Source organism: Misgurnus anguillicaudatus, chromosome 19 (assembly GCF_027580225.2).
Source record: "Misgurnus anguillicaudatus chromosome 19, ASM2758022v2, whole genome shotgun sequence".
Classification (NCBI taxonomy): Eukaryota; Metazoa; Chordata; class Actinopteri; order Cypriniformes; family Cobitidae; genus Misgurnus; species Misgurnus anguillicaudatus.
This window is the reverse complement of record NC_073355.2, coordinates 49,224,160-49,247,297: the sequence shown is the minus strand read 5'-3', so window position 1 is coordinate 49,247,297 and position 23,138 is coordinate 49,224,160. Positions and strand designations below refer to the sequence as shown.

Sequence of the window (23,138 nt, the reverse complement as noted above, 5' to 3'; positions counted from 1 at the left end):
GAGCTCATGTAAATGATGCATGCATCTAATGCATTTACTGAATGTATGCACATGAATGACAATAGTCTATTTTATGTGCCTTGTTAATGGGCGCTTTGCATTTAAAACAGACAGTGTTTGTTTGGACATCTTTTGAGAGAGAGAGAGAGAAAGATTGTTATAGTCTTTATAAATAAATGACTTGGTTTACAAAGTTTTTATTTCCCAAGTCAATAATATTTCAGCCCGATGCAATAACATTAACTAATATTTTAGGAAAAAGAATTCTCTCCAACGACTGGAACACAACATGAGGTTTAACTGTAGTAGAGCATAACATGGATGAATTCCCAGAGATCACAGTCATTCAATTCACTGAAGGTTGCTTTGGATAAAACTCTTTACCTGATGTTTCAATCTAATTCTACTGAATCTATTATAGATGCAGAAAGTTATCATCTCATGGATTTTAGTTTATTTTTCCCCTCATGTTTCTCAATGTTTTTATGATTATTCCTCAACCATTAATAATAAAGATTGAAAAATAGACACCAACCTATTTGTTCCTCAGTATCTTCATCCTTTATTCTGCATGGTTGTGGATCCGTCATCTTCTCAAGCTCCTCTTTCACCGGCACCAACATTATGTCATGAAGATTTCAGTTGTCACACATGGAGTGATTTCTCTGTGTGTTTGACTCCAGCATTTATTGGTGGATTGTTGTAGGAGGAGCTTCACTTAAGATCTCAATCACTTTCACTCTATGGGTGTGAACTAGAGATGAAAAAGAGGCATTAAAACATTTAATGTCAGTGAAACATTCACCATCTGTTTCAAACTTTTTAATGTTTTACTTGTTTAGTTTATTTTTGACAGATAATGATGTTTCTAATGCTGACCCTCATGTTAAGATTGCTGAGATTGACTCTTATGTTATAGGTTATGTTAATGATTCATTTGTTTTCTCAGCCATTAATTACAGATCCAAATCTATGTTTGTTACAGTCTGTAAGGATGGTGCCAAATCCTGACCAAAAGGGCACCACACTCCCAGAGGAACCCAACGGGGGAGCTCAGGTTGTCTATTGTAACTTATGTGTTGACTTATAATTGTAGAAGCCAAGATCATCTCTTGTTGTAAAATTAGCGATCCCTGAAGGCTCTCTTCTATCTGTTCTATCTAATAATTGTACCCATATAGCACAGGTACGTCTGTAAGATGTCTGGTAAAGATGTGGAATACATCTGGTGTGTAAAACATCTAAAAAAAGGTCTTAGAAAGAGCTGCTTTACATACATTCTAAATCAAACTTCTTGCAGACGTCTTCAATATGTCTATATGACATCTTTTAGGAAACGTCTCAGAGACGTATTGCAGATGAGCAAACAATCTAAATAATACGTCTTGCAGATGTAAACGCAGACATCAAATAGACGTCTTCGAGATGTATGTGTGCTATCAGGGTGGGTATGTGTAATTTCACTCAGTTATTGTTTCCTTTGTTAAATTAATTACTTTCAGAGCTGTAGGTCTGGGATGGCCGTTTTAGTTTGTATTATTCTTTTTCTCTCGGTTATTTTTAGTTAGGGAGTGAGGGAAGGAGAGTGTGTGTCCTTTGTATTTTTTATTTATTTCCTTAGGTAAGTTAATAATCGAAAATGAATTCTTATTATTTTGGCCTTTATCCCTTTGCGAAGAGATGCTTCTGACCACAAAGACTGAATAAAACTCTTAAAAGTATTGTGTTTGTGGTGAAATGGGACAGGAGAGGGAGGGGGAAACAGAAATTTAGCTTTTAATATCTTCTCATCGGACCTTTCCAATCCTAGACGGGACGGGTTCGTGACATTATATAGCAAACAGCAGAAAACCTTGCTTGTTTTCATTTAGAAAATATGAATATGTGGATCAGGCAACACGCATGCTGATTAATGTATTAATACAAAATGAAATATGATATAAAACACAACCATTTATTATAACAAAACTTTTGTACAACATGAAGTTAATACAAGTTTAAAAAAATATAGTTAAAGTACAAAGGCAGTGATCTAGTGTTAAGATTCTACAGAAAATATATGATTTAAGTTATGAAACTTAAAACTATAATAACAAATAACAGACTTCATATGAATAATAAAGAGAAATAAATTGATGAGACAAAAAAATGGCAGTCAGATATATCCAAAGAGAATATTTCATGTTTGATCATCAGACACTGAAGACAGCGGCACATTTCAGAAGGACTTGTTAAAATAAGGCTGCTCTCGGCGGTGTACACGACACTGACTGCTCGCTGATCAACTTGAACTCACATATGAAAAATTGTCAGATGAAACTAACTAGAGATTTAAATGTATTTATCTATATTCTTGACTAAACGGCTACATTCTATGACACAGAAAGAGTAATATTTCAAATATTGTGCTGGTTTTAAGCTTCATTACCCAGGTGAAAAAGTAGTACACTTCCATAGTGTACCCAAAGTGCTCCACTTCCGCAAATTATTTTTGTACTTAATATACTAAAAATCAATCCCTAGTACGTCCCAAGATGCTCTCAAGATCATCCTTAAGTGCACTCCACTGTGCCACCCTGAGACACCACAAATATGAACCAAAATGTGCCAAAAATGTATTTAAAAAATGTATTTAGGTACCACTTTTAGTAAACCCGAACCCATCTTTAAATGAAAGTTGAGTTCAAGTGTAATTCAAGTGTTAACCAAATACACTTTTCAATACAGAGATAGTGGGCCCTATCTTGCACCCAGCGCAATTGACTTTGTCAGTGACGCATGTATCATTCGTATTTTGCACCGGCGCACAGCGGGTTTTTCCCTCCACAAACGCACGTCGGCAAACTAGGGAATGAACTTGTGCTCCCTGAGTGGTTCAGCGCAAAAAAGGAGGCGTGTTCAGGTGCAAACCATCCCTGATGCTATTTTCCAGTTTCAAAAAACAATTGCGCCACTGACCAAAAAAAAAATAGTCTAAAGTCAGTGGCACATTGCGCGTTGTTCATTATGCTATTTTAAGGGCGCATGCTTGACCATAATGTATAGCGTGCACAACGCGCATTGCTTATCTAATCTACACAGATGCAACAGTTATTTTTGCAAATCATAAATTGTTACAATAAAAAATATTAACACATGCGATAAGGGAAATCATTGTGGTGAGCATTGTGGTGATAGTTTTTATTTATTGTGTGGCAGCGTTAAAAAAATGCTCATGCAAATAACGATTAAAATATTTTCATAAGTTTGTTGTGTGGCTGTTTTACGTTTATTTTATGTAAATAATAATTTAAATGTTTTCATAAGAAACCCTTAATGTATGTGAACTGGATTTGTAAGTGTACTTTGGGGTTGGACTGCTTGCGTTTCTTGGGTCCGATCTCAAAGCCCCCAAACCGCCTTCAACACTTTCAGCGGCGAGGGTGGACGCAGCGATGTCCTCTGCTGGCGTCAGGTTCTGTGTGGAGGGATCCACCTCCCGTTACACGACGGGCCCGATTTATGCTGGCAAGCTTGGGATTCCCCCGTCTCCTGACATCATTGTAGCGCTTGGCGCAACGTCCTGGGGATGCCAGCTGATGAGACAATTGTGGCTATTTCCTCTCATGCCTGTTTGATCGACTCTGATTTGGGCGGGTTTCTCCCATCCCCATACAAAACAACTTCTCTGTCTTTGACTGCTCTTACAAGAACGTCGGTTTCCTCGGCTGTGAACCGCTCCAGGTGTGCGCCTGGTAAATCTGTCATAATAATAGTAACCCGCCATGGAACTTGCGGCCTTGCATTTAAAGGGAATGTTGGATAGCGTTCTGATTGGTTTATTTGAGGTTACGCCCACACCACACCTATGAATAATGAACCTACTTCAGATCAACCCCTTATTGATTTGCGCCTGGCGCAAGACTTATTTCTCCCGCCGGGAAAATAGCAACGGCGCCCAAGATCCGCCCACAAAGTCACTTGCGTTTTGCGCTTCACACGTGCGTTTCAGATCGTTAAAATGGGCCCAGTATGTTAAAAGTGCATTTTAGTACATATTTTTGGTGTCTCAAAATAGCACAGTGAAGTACACTTAGATGACCTTAAGAACATCTTAAGACGTACTAAAGATTAATTTTTAGTATATTAAGTACAAAATTGGTGTGCGAAAATAAAGCACTTTAAGTACACCATGGAAGTGTACTACTTTTATACCTGGGTACCGTTGACACAAAATGCATTCTGGGAAACTTGTCTGTCGTAAGTCCACACAAGTCACCTCCTGATGTATCCTCAATTAAATGAGCAGATCAAGAACACATCCTGAGATGTTAAGTGAACTTGAATTGATGTGAACTTAGAATTGGAACAGTACTTGGGCCGCGACTGATGACGTTTCACGAGTCCACCAGACCACAAATACAGACATTGTGAATTCTTAGATGTTCATTAAGGTAATGATTTCTTATGAAACTCTTTCCACAGTGATGACAAGTGAATGGTTTCTCTCCAGTGTGAATTCTCAAATGTCTGTTAAGTTGACTTCTATCTCGGAAACTCTTTTCACAATGCTGGCAGGCGTGTGGCTTTCCCCCCTGTGAGCTGTCATGTGCCGGCTAAGGCTCGATTTACGGTTAAAACTCTTTCCACACTGATGACATGTGAAAGGTTTCTTCTCACTGTGAATCCTCATGTGTTCTTCAAGGTGAGCTTTTCTTCTAAAACTCTTTCCACACTGATAGCATATGTAAGGTTTCTCTCCAGTGTGAGTTCTCATGTGAGCCTCAAGTCCACGTTTTTCTATGAAACTCTTTTCACACTGAGAGCATATGTAAGGTTTCTCTCCAGTGTGAGTTCTCATGTGAGTCTCAAGTCTACGTTTATCTCTAAAACTCTTTTCACACTGAAGACATGCATGAGGTTTCTCTCCAGTGTGACTTCTCAAATGTCTGTTAAGTTGACTTCTATCTGGGAAACTCTTGTCACAATGCTGGCAGGCGTGTGGCTTTTCCCCCCTGTGAGCTTTCATGTGCCGGCTAAGGCTCGATTTAAGTGTGAAACTCATTCCACACAGGTGACATGTGAAAGGTTTCTCCTCACTGTGAGTCCTCTTGTGATCTTCAGGGCGTTCATCTTCACTGAAACTATTTTCACACTTTATGTCTTCTGTCTTCAGAGTTTCTTTTTGTGAAACATTATGGTTTATTTTTACAATCTGATGTTTCTCATCTACTTCAGCTTGACTCTCCTCTTTCACTTCCATCATATCTAAAATGAAGACAGTAAAACGTTTAAATTGATAAACCGGAATGACAAAACACATTTGAGATGTCATGTATCCATGTTATTTTTAATGTGAAGTACATTATGTCATTTCTATTGTCAATTTCTGTTCTTGTAAATCCCTATAACACTTCTGGTATTTCCAATATCACCAAACATTGGATTCTATCTTTTTGTCAACTTGTTTTCTTTCAGTTAGGTCTGGTTTTGTTTTGTTTTTCTTTTAATTAATTAATCATAGGACTAATTAATCTGAGCTTAAGCACCTCAATATTTGAGTAAAAAAGCTATGAATAATTTTGGCAATACTGTATAAAATATGACAAACATTTGCAATGTTGATCACTATGGGCATTGTTTGGCCATTTTTAGGGGGCTTTAGCAACACTTCTTAAACAAAAAAGAAAATATTAAAATGTTGCAAATTTTACATAATGATTACATCGTTTGCTGGAACAAGGTGCATAATAGAGATTGACTGATTTATAAAGTAAACCTAGGAAAAAGTCTCTTCTATGACTTTTCAAGGAGCGAGATCTTACTCTTAAAAGGTCTTTAATGACTAAAGCCAACACTGACTATCTTATTTACACTAGCCTAAGGAATAAAGCCATTTCTGAGCTACGGAAAGCCAAGGAAAAATTATTTTTACAAAATTATTGAAGAGGGCAATGCAGTCGTGTAGCTAGGCCCACCCACCTGCCTATCCAGTAAAGCCTATTAGTTATCCTAATGAGTAAATTATGTTGCAATTATCACTATACTTGACCTATAAAATAAATATATTTTTTTAACTCTTGTTTGCTATTATAATAAGGAATAAGTTAATTTTGTAAATAGTAGTGCAATAAATAGCTTATTTCGAACATCCTCCTCGCCCCTCCTACACCCCACATCATAGAAATGAACACCCGGTTTAAGGCTGACACGTAAGGAATAATGAGAGCTGCGCTGCTTCATTGTCTTAGAATGAAGGTCACGAAGACCTTCGGTGAGAAGACTTTACAGCTTGATGGTGCACCCTTTAACATCACCGTTAAGGATTCTGAACGGGTGTTGCAACTAAAAAAGAAAAGTCTTTGCAGATAACATTTGCGCCCACTTTTGCGCCCATGAGCCTTCTGGTCTGAAAACGAGGTGTGTTCAGGCACACATTGTTTAAAGCAAAACATTTAATTACTTACCAGGCTACAGGTGCAGCAGCTTTTTACGCCTTCTAATGTCTCATAATCCGTCCTCATTTATGTCCAGTCCAAGTAACTCAATAATAATCTTTTTAAACATTTTAATCCTTTTAATTTTTCATATTTTAAACATATTTTAAGCACCCAAAATGTGTTTATACAGTAGCTAGCTAGCCAGAACATCAGATATCTAAGTGTAAACTAGCACTAGTATAATAACTATAATAATGTTTATTATGTTTATGGGCTGGTTTCCGGGACAGGGATTAGCTTAAACCAGGACTAGGGCTTAGTTTATATTACTAGTTTTAACAAACATGCCTCACTAAAAACATTACTTATGTGCAATTTGAGGAAAACAAAGCGTACTGATGTATTTTAAGATATGTCTTTGCAAGTTGTTTTTAGTTTGGACAGCTTTTACATTTTTTTTAGTCTAGGACTAGTCTTATCTCCCTCTCCGGGAAACCACCTATATACGTGTTTGTATATGATGTAGTTTATATAAATATCCCTAAATGTCCAAAAAATTCCCATTAAAGGAATAGTCTACCCTTTTGCCATATTAAACTATGTTATTACCTCAACTTAGACAAATTAATACATATCTATCTTTTTTCAATGCATGCACTGTACAGCGTGTCGTGAATGTGTTAGCATTTAGCCTAGACCCATTCATTCCTATGGTACCAAACAGGGAAGCCACCAAACACTTCTGTGTTTTCCCTATTTAAAGACTGTTACATGAGGAGTTATACCAGTAAGTATGGTGCCACAAAAGAAAACTTTTTTTTGGTACCATAGGAATGAATGGGGCTAGGCTAAATGCTAACACATTCATAACGCGCTGTACAGTGCACGCATTGAAAAAAGATAGGTATGTATTAATTCGTCTAGGTTGAGGTAATAACATAGTTTAATATGGCAAAAGGGTAGACTATTCCTTTAAGTTTCCAGTTTGATATATTTCCAAAGTTCCTAAGATTAGATTCCAATAAAAAGTTTCTGAAAATTTTTGGAACCTATCCACCCCTTTGCAACCCTATCTGGGAATAATTTTGGCAATATTAAAATCTGACAAAACTAGTCTACTTTAATGTTGAATTGAGAAGTTTCTTTTAAATTGCTTTTATTCTGAACAATATGGCACAGAGTCACAATTGTGGTGTTCCTGGTCAAAAATAACTGGTCGTTGAAAGTAAAGGTGGAAGATCACAAAACACAGAAAATTATTTTGAAATGATTTTTTTTCTAAAACAGAGAGCAAACTAAGACTCGTGCCGTTCCCGGTCAAATATAAGTCATTCAATTTACCCATTTAAGAACAAACCAAAATAAAAAACTTTGTGTGAACTCATGTAAATGAAGCATGCATCTAATGCATTTACTGAATGTATGCACATGAATAACAATAGCCTATTTCATGTGCCTTGTTAATGGGTGCTTTGCATTTAAAACAGACTTGTTTGGACATCTTTTGGGGCACACAATGTGTATCTCTTCATTTTCTCTCTTCTGTCTGAGACATTTGAAGGCCCTGGTTATAATAAGCTATTTTGTGTAGGCCGGTCATTTATGACAAGATAAAAATACCCCTCTTTTTGAGAGAGAGAGAGCGAGAGAAAGATTGTTATAGTCTTTATAAATAAATGACTTGGTTTACAAAGTTTTTATTTACCAAGTCAATAATATTTCAGCCCGATGCAATAACATTAACTAATATATTAGGAAAAAGAAAATTCTCTCCAACGACTGGAACACAACATGAGGTTTAACTGTAGTAGAGCATAACATGGATGAATTCCCAGAGATCACAGTCATTCAATTCACTGAAGGTTGCTTTGGATAAAACTCTTTACCTGATGTTTCAATCTTATTCTACTGAATCTATTATAGATGAAGAAAGTTATCATCTCATGGATTTTAGTTTATTTTCCCCTCATGTTTCTCAATGTCAATGTTTTTATGATTATTCCTCAACCATCAATAATAAGGATTTAAAAACAGACACCAACCTATTTGTTCCTCAGTATCTTCTTCCTTTATTCTGCATGGTTGTGGATCTGTCATCTTCTCAAGCTCCTCTTTCACCAGCATCAACATTATGTCATGAAGATTTCAGTTGTCACACATGGAGTGATTTCTCTGTGTGTTTGACTCCAGCATTTATTGGTGGATTGTTGTAGGAGGAGCTTCACTGAAGATCTCAATCACTTTCACTCTATGGGTGTGAACTAGAAATGAAAGAATGTAAGGCATTAAAACATTTAATATCAGTAAAACATTCACCATCTGTTTCAGTCGTTTTAATGTTTTACTTAAAAATATCTAAAAATTCTTAAATTAAGATGTTTGTTTCTTGATGAGCAAAATTACCTAAGAAAATAAGTCTAGTTTTTAGACAAATTTAAACTTGAAGTTAATTTGTGCTTAAAACAATTAAGCTAAAAAAAATCTGCCTGTGGAATAAGACAAAAATTCTTGAAATAAGTTTACTTTTTTCATAAACACTTAATTCAAGAAAAATGTTCTTATTCAATTGGCAATGCTATCTATACAAAGGTAATGCTGATGTTTTTTTTTTTATAAAAACAACCTCCAGTTCATGTTCTCTGAATAATAAACACTTTTTAACACATGATATGCCTAAATGCAAACGATTTAAATAAATATCACAAAAAAAAGGTTAGGGGAGCAATATCAAAATGTTATGAGAATGTTAAGGGAACGTTAGCGTAATGTTGGTAGTCCGCATTAACACCTTGTGTGTGCATTATTTTTGACAAATTTAACAGCCTGTAGTCAATTATTCATTACTGAAAATTCAATGTTATCTATACAAAAAGTAATGCTAATACTCAATTTCACACGGTAGATCCAGATTACCATGAAGATTAAATTTAGCATTGTTATTTGTGCTTGTACTGAGATAAATTTATTTCATATACATCTTGTAAAATCCAATCTTAAATCAATATTTAAATACAAATATGTGGTTCATGCAACACGCACGCTGATTAATGCATTTATTACAAAATGAAATATATGATGTAAAATTAAAGGAACAGTATGCAATTTATTAGCCTGGGTGCCAGCCGATCTTAGCCCCGCCCACCACATTTGAAATACGGGGAAGATCGGTCTGGGGATTCACCGTTGAGGAGCTACTATGCGAATACCAAAACCGGCCGACGAATCAAATTGTGAGGGCGGGCTTTATACGATGATGGACAGATGATCAACAGTACCGTATCAACCACGTCACCAAAGAGCGCGTGTGTTCAATCTGTTTACAATGAAATGGCTGCCGCTGGTGAATTCAGATGTGTGGATTCTGACATTGAGTCTGTTCTAAAAGATATCGACAGAGCATTGATTTAAAAAGAGGAACAGAGAAACGCAATCAAGGCATTTGTTTATGTTTTCGCCGCTCTTTCTATGGAGGACAAAGTTAAAGAAGCAACTGAAATGGGTATCATGGCGATGCAACTCGGCGTGCACGACGAGATGGATATAATTAGCGGTCGTTGCCAGCTTCTTTTCGGAAGCCTGGAATCGTGACTGCTGAAAAAGTGGAGGGACATGCTAGGCTCCGATATTTTTCAAGCCAACGTAATGGGTATCTATCGCCGTGGATGAAGTTCACCTAACGTACAAATGGTAAGAGATAACGTTAGTCTTACTGTATGACTTAGTAAATACTTAAGGTTGTGATATAAATGAAATGTTGTAAACATAGTAGGTGTTGATGTACCTTTGCTAACCCAGACTTAGTATAATTACAATGATGTTAGTATCATTGAAGCGAAATTACTAGCAGTTCGGTCAGGCTGCTAAAGACGCCATTTCAACATCACACACTCCGTTGCTCTGATTGGTCGTATTGTCTATCCAATTGAGTGCAGAGGCATTTTTCGGTTGAGACACGCCTCATAATTTTAGCTCAATGGAGCGGTATCAGACTCAAATTCTGACTAGAATTGAGTATGACAACGTCAGGCTAGTAATTTATATCAATTAATCATAAAATGGCCCTGATATGTCACTAGACATTTAGAAAACATTTTCATTTCAAATACTTATTTCACTGACAACAGTGTTATGGCCAGAATATTGTCATTTAAAAAGTGGAGTTGCAGCACTCAACTGATGTTTATGTTGTCATTTTGTGTATTGGCCACCAGTTGGGTGATTGCAGTACCAGTTTTAGCCACAATCCTACATACTGTTCCTTTAAAAAAGTACAACAGTTTTGTACAACATGAAGTAAACAGAAGAAAAAAAAATCTAGTTAAAGTACAATGGCAGTGATTCAGTGTTAAGATTCTATAGCTTTAAAGGGACACAAGGCAGCATTTTTATGTTAATAAATAATCTTCGTAAGTCTGCAAATGGTTAAAGGCGGAGTCCACGATGTTTGAAAGCCAATGTTGATATTTGAAATCACCTAAACAAACACGCCCCTACCCCAATAGAATCTGGACCTTCTTTTGATACACCCGCCCCACACATACGCAAACCGGCAAGGATGTCGGTTAGTAGTAGACACGCTCCTTACTGCTTAGTGTGTTTTGGTAGTCGGCCCATCTCCTTTTCCAAAGCGTTTTTCAAACATCGTGGACTCCGCCTTTAAATGACTCATTATAGAACGAATGAAGACTCTCTCGCCCGCCTGACGGAATAATAACCCACTTGCAAGTTCGCTGTATCCCACCCACCGTCCTTCAGTCTCGCAAAGTCTCAGATATCGCGAGAAGCAGGATCACTTCACGGCAAACAACAGAGAGCAGGCGAACGAAACACGGATAGCGATTGTTGCAAATGGCAGACCCATGTTAAAAAATATATATATTAGATAGATAGATGTAGAAGGATATTTGTCTAAAGTTATATTAGTAAGGTCTATAAGTTCATCTGGCGAATGACATTTTCCTTTTGCTTGTCTATCTATCTATCTATCTATCTATCTATCTATCTATCTATCTATCTATCTATCTATCTATCTATCCATCTATCTATCCATCTATCCATCTATCACACATACAGTTGAAAGAAAAAGTATGTGAACCTACTTGGATTTCTTCATAAATTGGTCATAAAATGTGTTCTGATCTTCATCTAAGTCACAACAACAGAGAAACACAGTCTGCTTAAACTAATACCGCACAAACATTCATAGTGCAGAGTGGAAAAAGTATGTGAACCTTTGGGTTTAATAACTGGTTGACCCTCCTTTGGCAGCAATAACCTTCTACCAAACGTTTCCTATAGTTGCAGATCAGACCTGCACAACGGTCAGGAGAAATTTTAGACCATTCCTCTTTACAAAAGTGTTTCAGTTCAGCAATATTCTTGGGATGTCTGGTGTGAATCGCTCTCTTAAGGTCATGCCCCAGCATCTCAATCGGGTTGAGGTCACTCTGACTGGGCCACTCCAGATGGCGTATTTTCTTCTGTTGAAGCCATTCTGTTGTTGATTTACTTCTATGCTTGGGTCGTTGTCCTGTTGCATCGTCCATCCTCTGTTAAGCTTCAGTTGGCGGACAGATGGTCTTAAGTTTTCCTGCAAAATGTCTTGATAAACTTTGGAATTCATTTTTCCATCAATGACAGTAATCCGTCCAGGGCCTGAGGAAGCAAAGCAGCCCCAAACCATGATGCCCCCTCCACCATATTTCACAGTTGGGATGAGGTTTTGATGTTGGTGTGCTGTGCCTTTTGTTCTCCACATATAGCGTTGTGTGTTCCTTCCAAACAACTCAATTTTGGTTTCATCTGTCCACAGAATGTTTTGCCAGTAGTGCTGTGGAACATCCAGGTGCTCTTTTGCAAACTTCAAACGTGCTGCAATGTTTTTTTTTGGACAGCAGTGGCTTCCTCCGTGGTGTCCTGCCATGAAGTCCATTCTTGTTTAATGTTTTCCTTATTGTAGATTTGTCAACAAAAAATGTTAGCATGTGCCAGAGATTTCTGTAAGTCTTTAGCTGACACTCTAGGATTCTTCTTCACCTCATTGAGCATTCTGCGCTGTGCTCTTGCAGTCATCTTTACAGGACGACCACGCCTAGGGAGTGTAGCAACAGTACTGAACTTTCTCCATTTGTAGACAATCTGTCTTACTGTGGACACATGGCTTTTAGATATACTTTTGTAGCCCTTGTCAGCTTTATGTAAGTCAACAATTCTTGATTGTAGGTCTTCTGAGAGTTCTTTTGTGCAAGGCATGGTTCACATCAGACAATGCTTCTTCAGAACAGCAAACTCAAAACTGGTCTGTGTTTTTTTATTGGACATGGCAGCTTTTATCAACACATCCAATCTCATCGCATTGATTGGACTCCAGGTTGGCTGACTCCTGGCTCCAATTAGCTCTTGGAGAAGTCATTAGCCTAGGGTTTCACATACTTTTCCACCATGCACTATGAATGTTTACATGTTGTGTTCAATAAAAACATGAAAACATATAATGTTTGTGTTGTATCAGTTTAAGCAGACTGTGTTTCTCTATTGTTGTGACTTAGATGAAGTCTGATGAAGCCGTCTATATATTTATATATATATGGTTTCATCGGACGCACGTGATACACGTCTGGATCCGAACCTTACTTCCGGTTTCATTTTTTTTAATGGTTTGACTAGTTGCTAAACTGATCTCTTGAACAAATGCCTCGTCGAAAATAACAAATGTTTTGGTTTCCTAGGTAATCTATGTGTTGTTTTTTGTGCTTGTTATATAAAAAGAAGTTTAAAGAACTTAGTTGTTATTTATTCTTAGCGGAGTTTACCGGAAGTTACGTGCGGATCGCAACAGCCGCTTGTTTATGTTGTTGCTGCTGAAACCGTCTATAAATATATATGAACACACAAAAGCAGTAGTTTGCCTCGTTCATATCGGTCGTTCACGGTAAAAATACTATTATGCATGACAACACAATAAAAATAAAAAATCAGTTGGAAAAGAAAATATTACTTGCCTCGATAGACATAACTGGATTGGAAAAGCCGGTTCCTCTGCTCAGATGGGTTGACAGCTGTTAAGCTGGGTTGCGAGGGGGGAGGTGCAACCGTCGTTTTTACGACAGTGTGTTTTAAGCATTTACTCACAGACACTAGGGGGAGCTCGTAGAGAAATAACACTCAGACTTGCCTGGTGTCCCTTTAACATCAGTGTAACTGTAACATCAGTTAAAATGATAATAACAAATAACAGACTTCATAAGGATAATAAAGAGAAATAAATATTATTAGGTTTGACCTTTACTAACTGACCACAGATTTGAAGTTTATTCAGCTATATTCTCGACTAAACCGCTACATTTTATGACACAGAAAGAGTAATATTTCAAATATTGTGCGGGTTTTAAGCTTCATTGCCGCTGATGCAAAATGTATTCTGGGAAACTTGGCTGTCATAAGTCCGCAGATGTTATGTGAACTTTACTTGATGTGAACCTGGGATTGGAACAGTACTTGGACTGTGACTGCTATGTTTCACAAGAACACAAGTACAGACATTGTGAATTCTTAGGTGTTCATTAAGGTAATGATTTCTTATGAAACTTGAATGGTTTCTCTCCGGTATGAATCCTCAAATGTCTGTTAAGAATACTTGAAGTTGTAAAACTCTTGGCACACTGATGGCACACATGTGGTTTCTCTCCAGTGTGAGACCTCATGTGTATCCTAAGTTCACTTGTATTTGGGAAACTCTTTCCACACTGCTGACACGTGTAAGGTTTCTCTCCAGTGTGAATTCTCAAATGTGTTTTAAGGACAGTTGCAGTTGTAAAACTCTTTCCACACTGATGGCACACATGTGGTTTCTCTCCAGTGTGAGACCTCATGTGTCTCTTAAGTTGACTTTCATATGGGAAACTTTTGTCACAATGATGGCACGCATGTGGTTTTTCTCCCCTGTGAGTTTTCATGTGATGGTAAAAGCTTGTTTGAAATGTGAAACTCTTTCCACACTGTTGACACACGTATGGTTTCTCTCCAGTGTGAATCCTCAGATGTAAGGTAAGGTGATCTTTTCTTCTGAAACTCTTTCCACAGTGATGACAAGTGAACGGTTTTCCTTCAGTGTGAACTGTCATGTGTTTCTTAAGAGTGGCTTTGCTTGAAAAACTCTTTCCACACTGAGAGCATATGTAAGGTTTCTCTCCAGTGTGACTTCTCATGTGAGTCTCAAGTCTCGTTTTATCTCTGAAACTCTTTTCACAATGCTGGCAGACATGTGGCTTTTCCCCCCTGTGAGTTTTCATGTGCCAGTTAAGGTTCGATTGAGAGGTGAAACTCTTTCCACACTGTTGACATGTGAAAGGTTTCTTCTCACTGTGAATCCTCATGTGTTCTTTAAGGTGAGCTTTTCTTCCGAAACTTTTTCCACACTGTTGACACGTGAAAGGTTTCTCCTGTGAAAGGGTCCTCTTGTGATCTGCAGGGCGTTCATCTTCACTGAAACTATTTTCACACTTTATGTCTTCTGTCTTCAGAGTTTCTTTCTGTGAAACATTATGGTTTATTTTTACAATCTGATGTTTCTCATCCACTTCAGCTTGACTCTCCTCTTTCACTTCCATCATATCTAAAATGAAGACAGTAAATAGTTCATATTGATAAACCAGAGTGACAAAACACATTTGAGATTGTCATGTATTCATGTTATTTTTACTGTGAAGTACATTATGTCATTTCTATTGTCAATTTCTGCTCTTGTAGTTTAACTCTTGTGCTGTGTTCAAAACCCTATAACACTTCTGGTTACCAACCGAGGTGGTACGAAAAAAAGTATCGGGTACTACGTACTGCACCCAATGGAAAAGCTCCCAAAACTAAACCCGACCCAAACTAAACCAAACCGTGGGGTACTATGCAATGGAAAAGTGCCATATATGTCCACTAAAACACCCAGCCTGCCAGGCGAGCACCTGACCCAGGTTTTATTATGCATCTCGGAATGGCTTGAGCTATCCCATCTAACTTTTAAATGTAAAAAAACTGTGTATATATGCTCCATGCGTAACAGGCCTGATCATGAAGTATTTGAGGTCAGGATTAAGGACAAAATCACTGAAGTAGTAAGTGAAGTGATAGTCAAGTTAAGTACATTTGTATTAAGGTCAAACCAAATTTAAGCCGTTTTCGATTTATTCGAAGGAACCAGTCATATCAAGCTGCAAAACTATACATCATCACTATAAAATCATAGACCAGAAACCATTAACGGCATAATTGCCGTATTTTAACGAAACACAACCTTTTCACTTTTGAAAATATAAATTTCAGTATTCTAGGATTCTTTTATAAATGTCTAAACAATAATGTGTCAGGATTGTTCTCTGAAGTGGCTATCAGGCGTCAGAGCTCTCACAGAGCAATCACACAAGCCGCTACTTGTGGTGATTGTCTGGTCCCAAGATGCAAGACTTCTTTCTCAAGAGTTCCCACACCTTAGCTAACTTCAAATTCAAGGACCTTTCAAGGACTTTCCAGGTCCACTCCCCTCAAATTCAAGGACTGAATGTGGTCACACATTTCAAGTGAGATCAATGTTACATTGTGCTACCTTTAAAGATACATTGTTACAGTTCCCTTTCGAGGGAACTTAAGCTGCGTCACTGCGGCGACACTTTGGGGACGCCTCCAGGGGTAAGTGCGTCTGAATGTGTATATCAAATTCAACCAATGTTGAGGCTTAACGACAAAGACAGGGGGCAGGAAGAAAATCGCTATCTAAAAAATTTAAGACAGCGTTACAGGGATGCAGGATGTATGGCAAGGGAGACGCAGCATCTCGTTCCCTTCTCAGGGGACAACAGTTACATACGTAACCCGAGACGTTTTCATTTGTCAAACACAACTATGCAAAAAAGCATTTTGGTATGAATCAACATACAGAAGATATAAGCATTTAAAGCAAACAGTTTAGCACGAGTGCTTAAAAAGTCTAGAATTTTTATGATATTATCCTACACTACACAGGGAATAATATGGATTTTTTTTCAGAAAACATCTTGCATAAAATAGATTCAAGCACTTTCAATGACCTGTATCTATGTATGTATATCTTCAAAAACTTTCCAGGCCCTTGAATTTTTCAAACTCACACACACTCAAACAAAGCATCTGGTTTGTCCAATGTAATTGCTATGTCCATATCAATGCCAATGTTTTTATAATCATTACTCAACTCTCAAAGATGAAGATTGAAAATAGACACCAACCTATTTGTTCCTCAGTATCTTCTTCCTTTATTCTGCATGGTTGTGGATCTGTCATCTTCTCAAGCTCCTCTTTCACCAGCATCAACATTATGTCATGAAGATTTCAGTTGTCACACATGGAGTGATTTCTCTGTGTGTTTGACTCCAGCATTTATTGGTGGATTGTTGTAGGAGGGGCTTCACTGACACCTTCACTCTATGGGTGTGTCTGGAGATAAAAATTCACCATCTGTTTCAGACTTTTTAATGTAGTACTTGTTTAGTTTATTTATGGCATCATCTGATTATTGCAGCAGGGTTTTCCTGCATTGAAAATGATTTAGGACCCACCCAGATTACAAAAACACATGTATATTATTTTTTTTTAATCTGTGGAAATAACATTTCTACTAGCAACAAATGGCAATTGTTGATATCAAGAATTAAATTTTCACTAGTAAAAATGTGTATTCTTGATATCAGAAAATAGATTTTCACTAGTAAAAACTGTAATTCTTGATATCAATCATTCGATTGTCCCTAGTGACAATGGTAATTTATCTTATCATGAATGGGATTGTTACTAGTAAGAACGTCATTTTAGATATCTGAGATTATATTGATATCAGAAATACAATTTCAGATAACAGAAATTAATTATTGATATAAAGAATTAACCTTTCAACTAGTAACAATTGAATTTGATGTTGATATCAATAATTTAACTGTTGATATCAAGAATTAACATTGTTACTAGTGGAAATGTAATTTCTGATATCAAGAATTTAAATTTTAACTAGTGAAAATTGAATTGTTGATATCAAGAACTCAACGAATAAAAGTCAAACGGTAAATTAATCTGGGATTTATTTAATATTCTAAATTAGAAACTTAACAGGAATTTCTGGGAATTTTTTAAATTTGGGAACAGGTATATAAACAAAATCACATACAAACATAAATAAACATATTGTTTGGTCATAAGCAGACATGCATGCAAGTGCTAAAATGACGCGTTGACTGATTGAATTGTAAGTAGAACTTTAATGCTTTCATAAAAAAACACATAAGCATAATAAGCGTTATTATAATAGTGCTCGCTTACATTTAGGTAACTGATTAACTGGCTAGCTACTGTACACACATTTTGGTATTTGCTAGTTAAACTATAATACCATAGATCAAATATATTTATCAAAGTTTATCATCAAAACTTACATGACTTGATGTTGTCCTTGGGGTCAAATGCAAGTGTGGCTTCTGTCTGTGGTAGTCAAGGCCTGGAAAATGGAGGGGAACCAACCCCACCCCAAATGATGAGTTTACAGGACAGGATTTAGATTAATCCAGCAGGACTAGTTATTTTAGGCCATTTAAGTTACAAAAGCATAACTTACAACAACAACAACTCATGTGCTTCTTGATACAAAACAATGGCAATGATGTATTTAAAGTAAACTTATGTCAGTGCAAGCTGTTTTCAGTTGAGACAACTCAAATATGCATTTTAGTCTGGGACCACACTTAATCCCTGTCTGGGGAACCGCCCCTAAGTGTTCATTTGTAGCAGAGATGTGTGTGTTGGTTGGTTGGTTGTGTGTCGTGTGAATAAAAAAAGATTAAACTAACTCAAATATTTTTTAATGATAGAGCCAAAAGCTTTGTACCCCGATCTCCCCTAACGTTACTACATATAAAAGGTAAATAAGAAGTGATAAATACAGATGCAGTTCTCAGGTAAAGTTGTCTAAATAGCGCACAATTTCCGTTTTAAGTAATCGATCTCCACAGTACACTGGTTCATAATACATGTGTAAAAACACTGAATAATATTGGTATTAAACGTGCTGGACATTACCTCAAAGTACACAACTGTATGAGTCAGGAGATGTTTACGACGCTGTCCGGACAATGGATCCCTGCTCCAGAGACAACAGTGAGTCCGGGTCAGATTTTCAACTTCTTCTCACTGCTAACGGTTAGCGTATTAAGAAATCCTGTCTTCTGTTGACAAACCAATAAAATAATCGAAGTCTAAATTGCCGCCTTCTGAGAACGCATTCAAACGCAGGAAGACTCGGACCCTGTGCAGCTACAAACTCCACCCAGAGACCCGCATTCTCGGACCACTCGTTTCTCGAGACAGCGCCCCCTGCTGTTTGGAAGATCGTATAACACCCTTATCCAAATGCCATTGAAAACAATAGGATGCATTATTACGGTCTTGTTTTATTTAAAGTTATCTAAATAAATATTGGCGTTCCCTGCTTAATGCATGTGCCAAAAAACTCATTGTGTTATCTGACTAACAAATTACACAGTAGTCTGCAGTATTTTTGAGCATGGGTGTAAATAATCGAATGAAAATTACTGATGGAAGGGATACAATTACAGATTGAACTATGAACTATTGAACTTATGTAAAAAATTATGTGATCATAATCTATAATGGTCTTATTATAGGTTGAGATCAACCTATAATGGTCTTATTAACATTATATCATCCTAACATTACAAAACCTTTTTTTTTTATATTTTGAAAGCAAAGCAAAACTTCAATAAGAATAGACAAAACACCATTAATAAACAATTCTGTACTTTATTAAACAATCACATACACCATCTTGCTGTAAACAGGAGAAAGCAAATCAAAAAGGAAGAAAGACTTGTATTAGTGACTTTACTTTTCATCTTCAATTGCATTAAAAATAACTCATAATTTATAAGTCACTTTGGATAAAAGTGTCTGCTAAATAAATAAATGTAAAATAATGTAAATGCATAAGTAATTATTTCCTGCAGGTGATTTTTCCCTTTTTTCTGTCTTTTGGAAACTGCTCAGTGTTTTTTAAAACCTGGTCGATTCAGAATCGATTCTCAAAGAGCAGATATTTTTTCTGCAAACATTGAACGTAAGATTAACATGAATCAAATTACTAGTCGTCTTCAGTAGATGTCACTCTCTTTTTTGCCTTGCACGATGATACCAATGAGCGAGAGGTGAGCCTGTGATTCTTTCATTTAGTCCTTAAAATGGCGGTTTTGGGTGCTTCATCGACGTTGATGCCACCTTCACATTAAAAGTAAGGCATTTTAGATTTCGCTTTTAATAAACACCTACAAATTCTTGGGAGTACACATATCCAACACCTTGTCTTGGTCTACTAACAGTGTTGGGGAAAGTTACTTTTAAAAGTAATGCGTTACAGTATTAAGTTACTCCCAAAAAAGTAACTAATTGCATTACCTAGTTACTTTTCATGGAAAGTAATGCTTACGTTACTTTTAGTTACTTTTGCGTTACTTTTTCTTGGCTAAAGCTTGATCTCTTTCAGGCCTTGCAGGTGTTTTTATGAAGTTCTGCATTCAGAAATTGCATATTTCATCACAAAAATGTTTAGCTCTGGCCTGCCATCTCAGTTTCTGACTGTTTCCACACAGGCACAGAGAGTGCATACGTTTAGTTTAATTCAGTACATATTTTTTAATCAACTTAATTAAACAAAAAAGTAACTGGAGTTACTTTTTTGAAAAAGTAACTCAAATATTAATGTGTACATTTAAAAAGTAATGCGTTACTTTACTCGTTACTTCAGAAAAGTAATATTATTACGTAACTCAAGTTACTTGTAATGCGTTACCCCCAACACTGTCTACTAACACCTCCGCAACCATCAAAAAAGCACAACAACGGCTGCACTTCCTCAGAGTGCTTAGGAAAAACAACCTTGAAAGTAAGCTGCTAGTGTCATTTTACCGTTCTACCATAGAGAGTGTGTTAGTGTACTGCATTTCAGTCTGGTACTCCAGCTGCACTGCATCAGGCAAGAGAGCACTTCAAAAAATTCAAGTCAACACAGCTCAAAAAATCATCAGCTGTCCACTACCCTCCCTGGAAAGCATTGCCCATTACCATTATCTCTCTAGGGCCAAAAACATAATCAAGGACACAACCAGTGGCGGGTGGTCACTAGGGGGCGCCGCCACCTTAAAGCTGGCCAGAGAGGAAAGCTACTTTAACATGTTATCAAAAAGTTAAATATACAGTATAGTGCAAATTAATACAAAATAAAATCATTTAGTTGTACTATTTCACTGTTTGTCATGTTATAATTTATTTAAAACAATAAAAAATCAAAACTGAGTTCGTTGTGTGTGTGTGTCATGTTTGTGTGTCTGGGCGCACCCCTAATGAGTGTCTATGTAGGTCAGGAAAAAGGGTAAAAACATGTGACCTGAGGCTGAGCTCTAAGTGGCTGGTTTCGGATCAGCCCTGGGGCGCAGGACTGTGCGCCCCAAACCCTCCCACTTATGTTGAAAGCGAATCAATATTGCTTTTAATGTTTTTTACCTCCTGTGATTGGATCGTTCGAAGAGTCTCATAACCGCGTTGGAGATTGCTGTGTTAACTGGTAGCTACAGTACAGATCAGTGAAAGCAAGTGAAATATCTTGAGATGCTTTTATCCTTACAAAATTTAATTGATAAATAAATAAAGGATTAAGAAGTTTGGACCAGATCGACCAACGGAGTCAAATGATGGCAGTCTGTGTGCTCCACCACTTCTCATGGCAAACGGAGTTTGCTAGCTGGATATCATGTAGTAAGTGTTCTTGAGTTTTATTTTTTCCCTGTTTGCTGTTTAAAAGTCTGAATGCGTGATAGTATGCACGACATGAACTTTTGTGGCACGTTGTTGCGTGGACATAATGAGAGCGAGAGCTCATATAATCCGGTATATTACGTGGCTTGGTCAACTTTGTTGTTAGTTTTGTTGTTGTAGAGTTTAAAAAAGCACCCACGAGAAAACCACTGTTTTTAAGGAAACTTCACGAACGTGCATATTGAGCTGATGGACCGTATGTACTTAGTCTGTTGTGAGGGGAAAATGTGCTTGTGCTATTGTTATAAAAGCAAAAAGAAACGTACGAGCCTGTGATTAGGCAACTTTAGTGTCTCTTTTTGAGTGTTCGGTCGCGTTAAACGAAAAGTCTTTGACGGAGAAAATTTAAGCAGGATAAAGAAAAATATGAGCGCCATTTTGGCAGATTGCCCATACAACTCAACTTGAGAATGTAATTCCTATGTATGTCCAGTTGGTGGCAGTGTGTTGCTCAAATGAGGCCCTGGTTTCTAGACATTCTCGCGATATTTTGATGTCATACACTGATTGGTCTGCGCATGTTAAACACTACAGGAGCGCTGCAACAAGACGCCTGTCTAAGGTAAAGATACAAAATCTAATGACAAGAGTCTGCATTAATCTGCCTTCATGCGTTTATTACATAAGATGGTTTCAGATGAGTTTAGTTCAATTCAGATTTTTACATGTTTATTGATATTTTAATCGCAGTAGTATTTTGTTATTTGATTTGTTCATATTTGCCTGTTCAGCATAAAGCTCCGTGTTTTATTGACTCCGCTGTCACTGTGAGAAAAAACATTCATTCATCTGCTTCATGTGATGGTAAAGTGATGCACGGTCTTTGTTTATCTGTTCTCTAAACAAATGAATAAACACATTTGACTTGTATGCTCGTCTTGTAAGTTTATGATTAGAAATGGACATGTGAACGAAAATGAAAATAATTAAAACATGAAATGACGGATAATAACTGACTGTGAAGGACTCTTTTACAACGCTGTTTATCAAAAAAATGATGGAGATTGAAAAAGTCTATCGCAACCTCTCTGTGTGTGTGCGTGTGTGTGTGTGTGTTAGGGTGGCCATTCGTGCCAGCTCCGCCGGACACGCCCCGAACATGTTTTTGGGTTCGTTCTCCGGAAGTCGCGTTGCTTGACCGCATACGTCATCAAGGTATAATATTTTCGGTTTAATTTCAGAACCGTTACATTTCAAGGTAAGAATGAAACTACAAAGATTGTATGTCTTAAAAGAAATAAATCATAATTTTCTCATGTATTTTAACTGAAATGTGATGATGTACGCAGTCAAGCAACGCGACTTCCGGAGAACGAACCCGAAAACATGTTCGGGACGTGTCTGGCGGAACTGGCACGAATGGCCACCCTAGTGTTTGTGTGTGTGCGTGCGTGCGTGTGAATGATTACCTTGATATTAGTTCATTACAGATTCATAGTACATTTATTTCGTGCGTTTGATTTCATTTTCAGCATTTAATGCTAATGATACTCATCACCTGATAAATGGCTATTAAGAGTACTGCATTACTACAGTAAAAGTTTGATTTTAGGTGTGTTTGCGCCCCCCAAATTTTTTTAGCACCAGCCGCCACTGGACACAACCACCCAGGACATCAACTGTTCAATCTTCTTCCATCTGGCAGACGGTACAGGTCAAAACCTGTACGCTTAAAAAACAGTTTCTTCCCAGTTGCTATCAGGACCTTAAACTCATAATGCACTAATCTCAACACTATGTCAACCATGCTATTCTGTCATAGTCACTAATTTCACCAAAATCTCTTCTATATGTCTGAAATATGCTGTGTACACTTATTAATTT

At 37.2% G+C, this 23,138-nt stretch overlaps 1 protein-coding gene across 1 annotated transcript; it reads right to left on the bottom strand.

Annotated features, from left to right (window-relative positions):
- Positions 1 to 2,084: 2,084 nt before the first annotated feature.
- On the bottom strand, positions 2,085 to 15,031 carry LOC129423029 (uncharacterized). The gene is given in 4 exon segments (XM_073856723.1): positions 2,085 to 4,573; positions 4,576 to 5,247; positions 8,462 to 8,564; positions 13,988 to 15,031. Coding segments are annotated over 4 exon segments (2,016 nt in total). The 3' UTR covers positions 2,085 to 4,376.
- Positions 15,032 to 23,138: the final 8,107 nt, after the last annotated feature.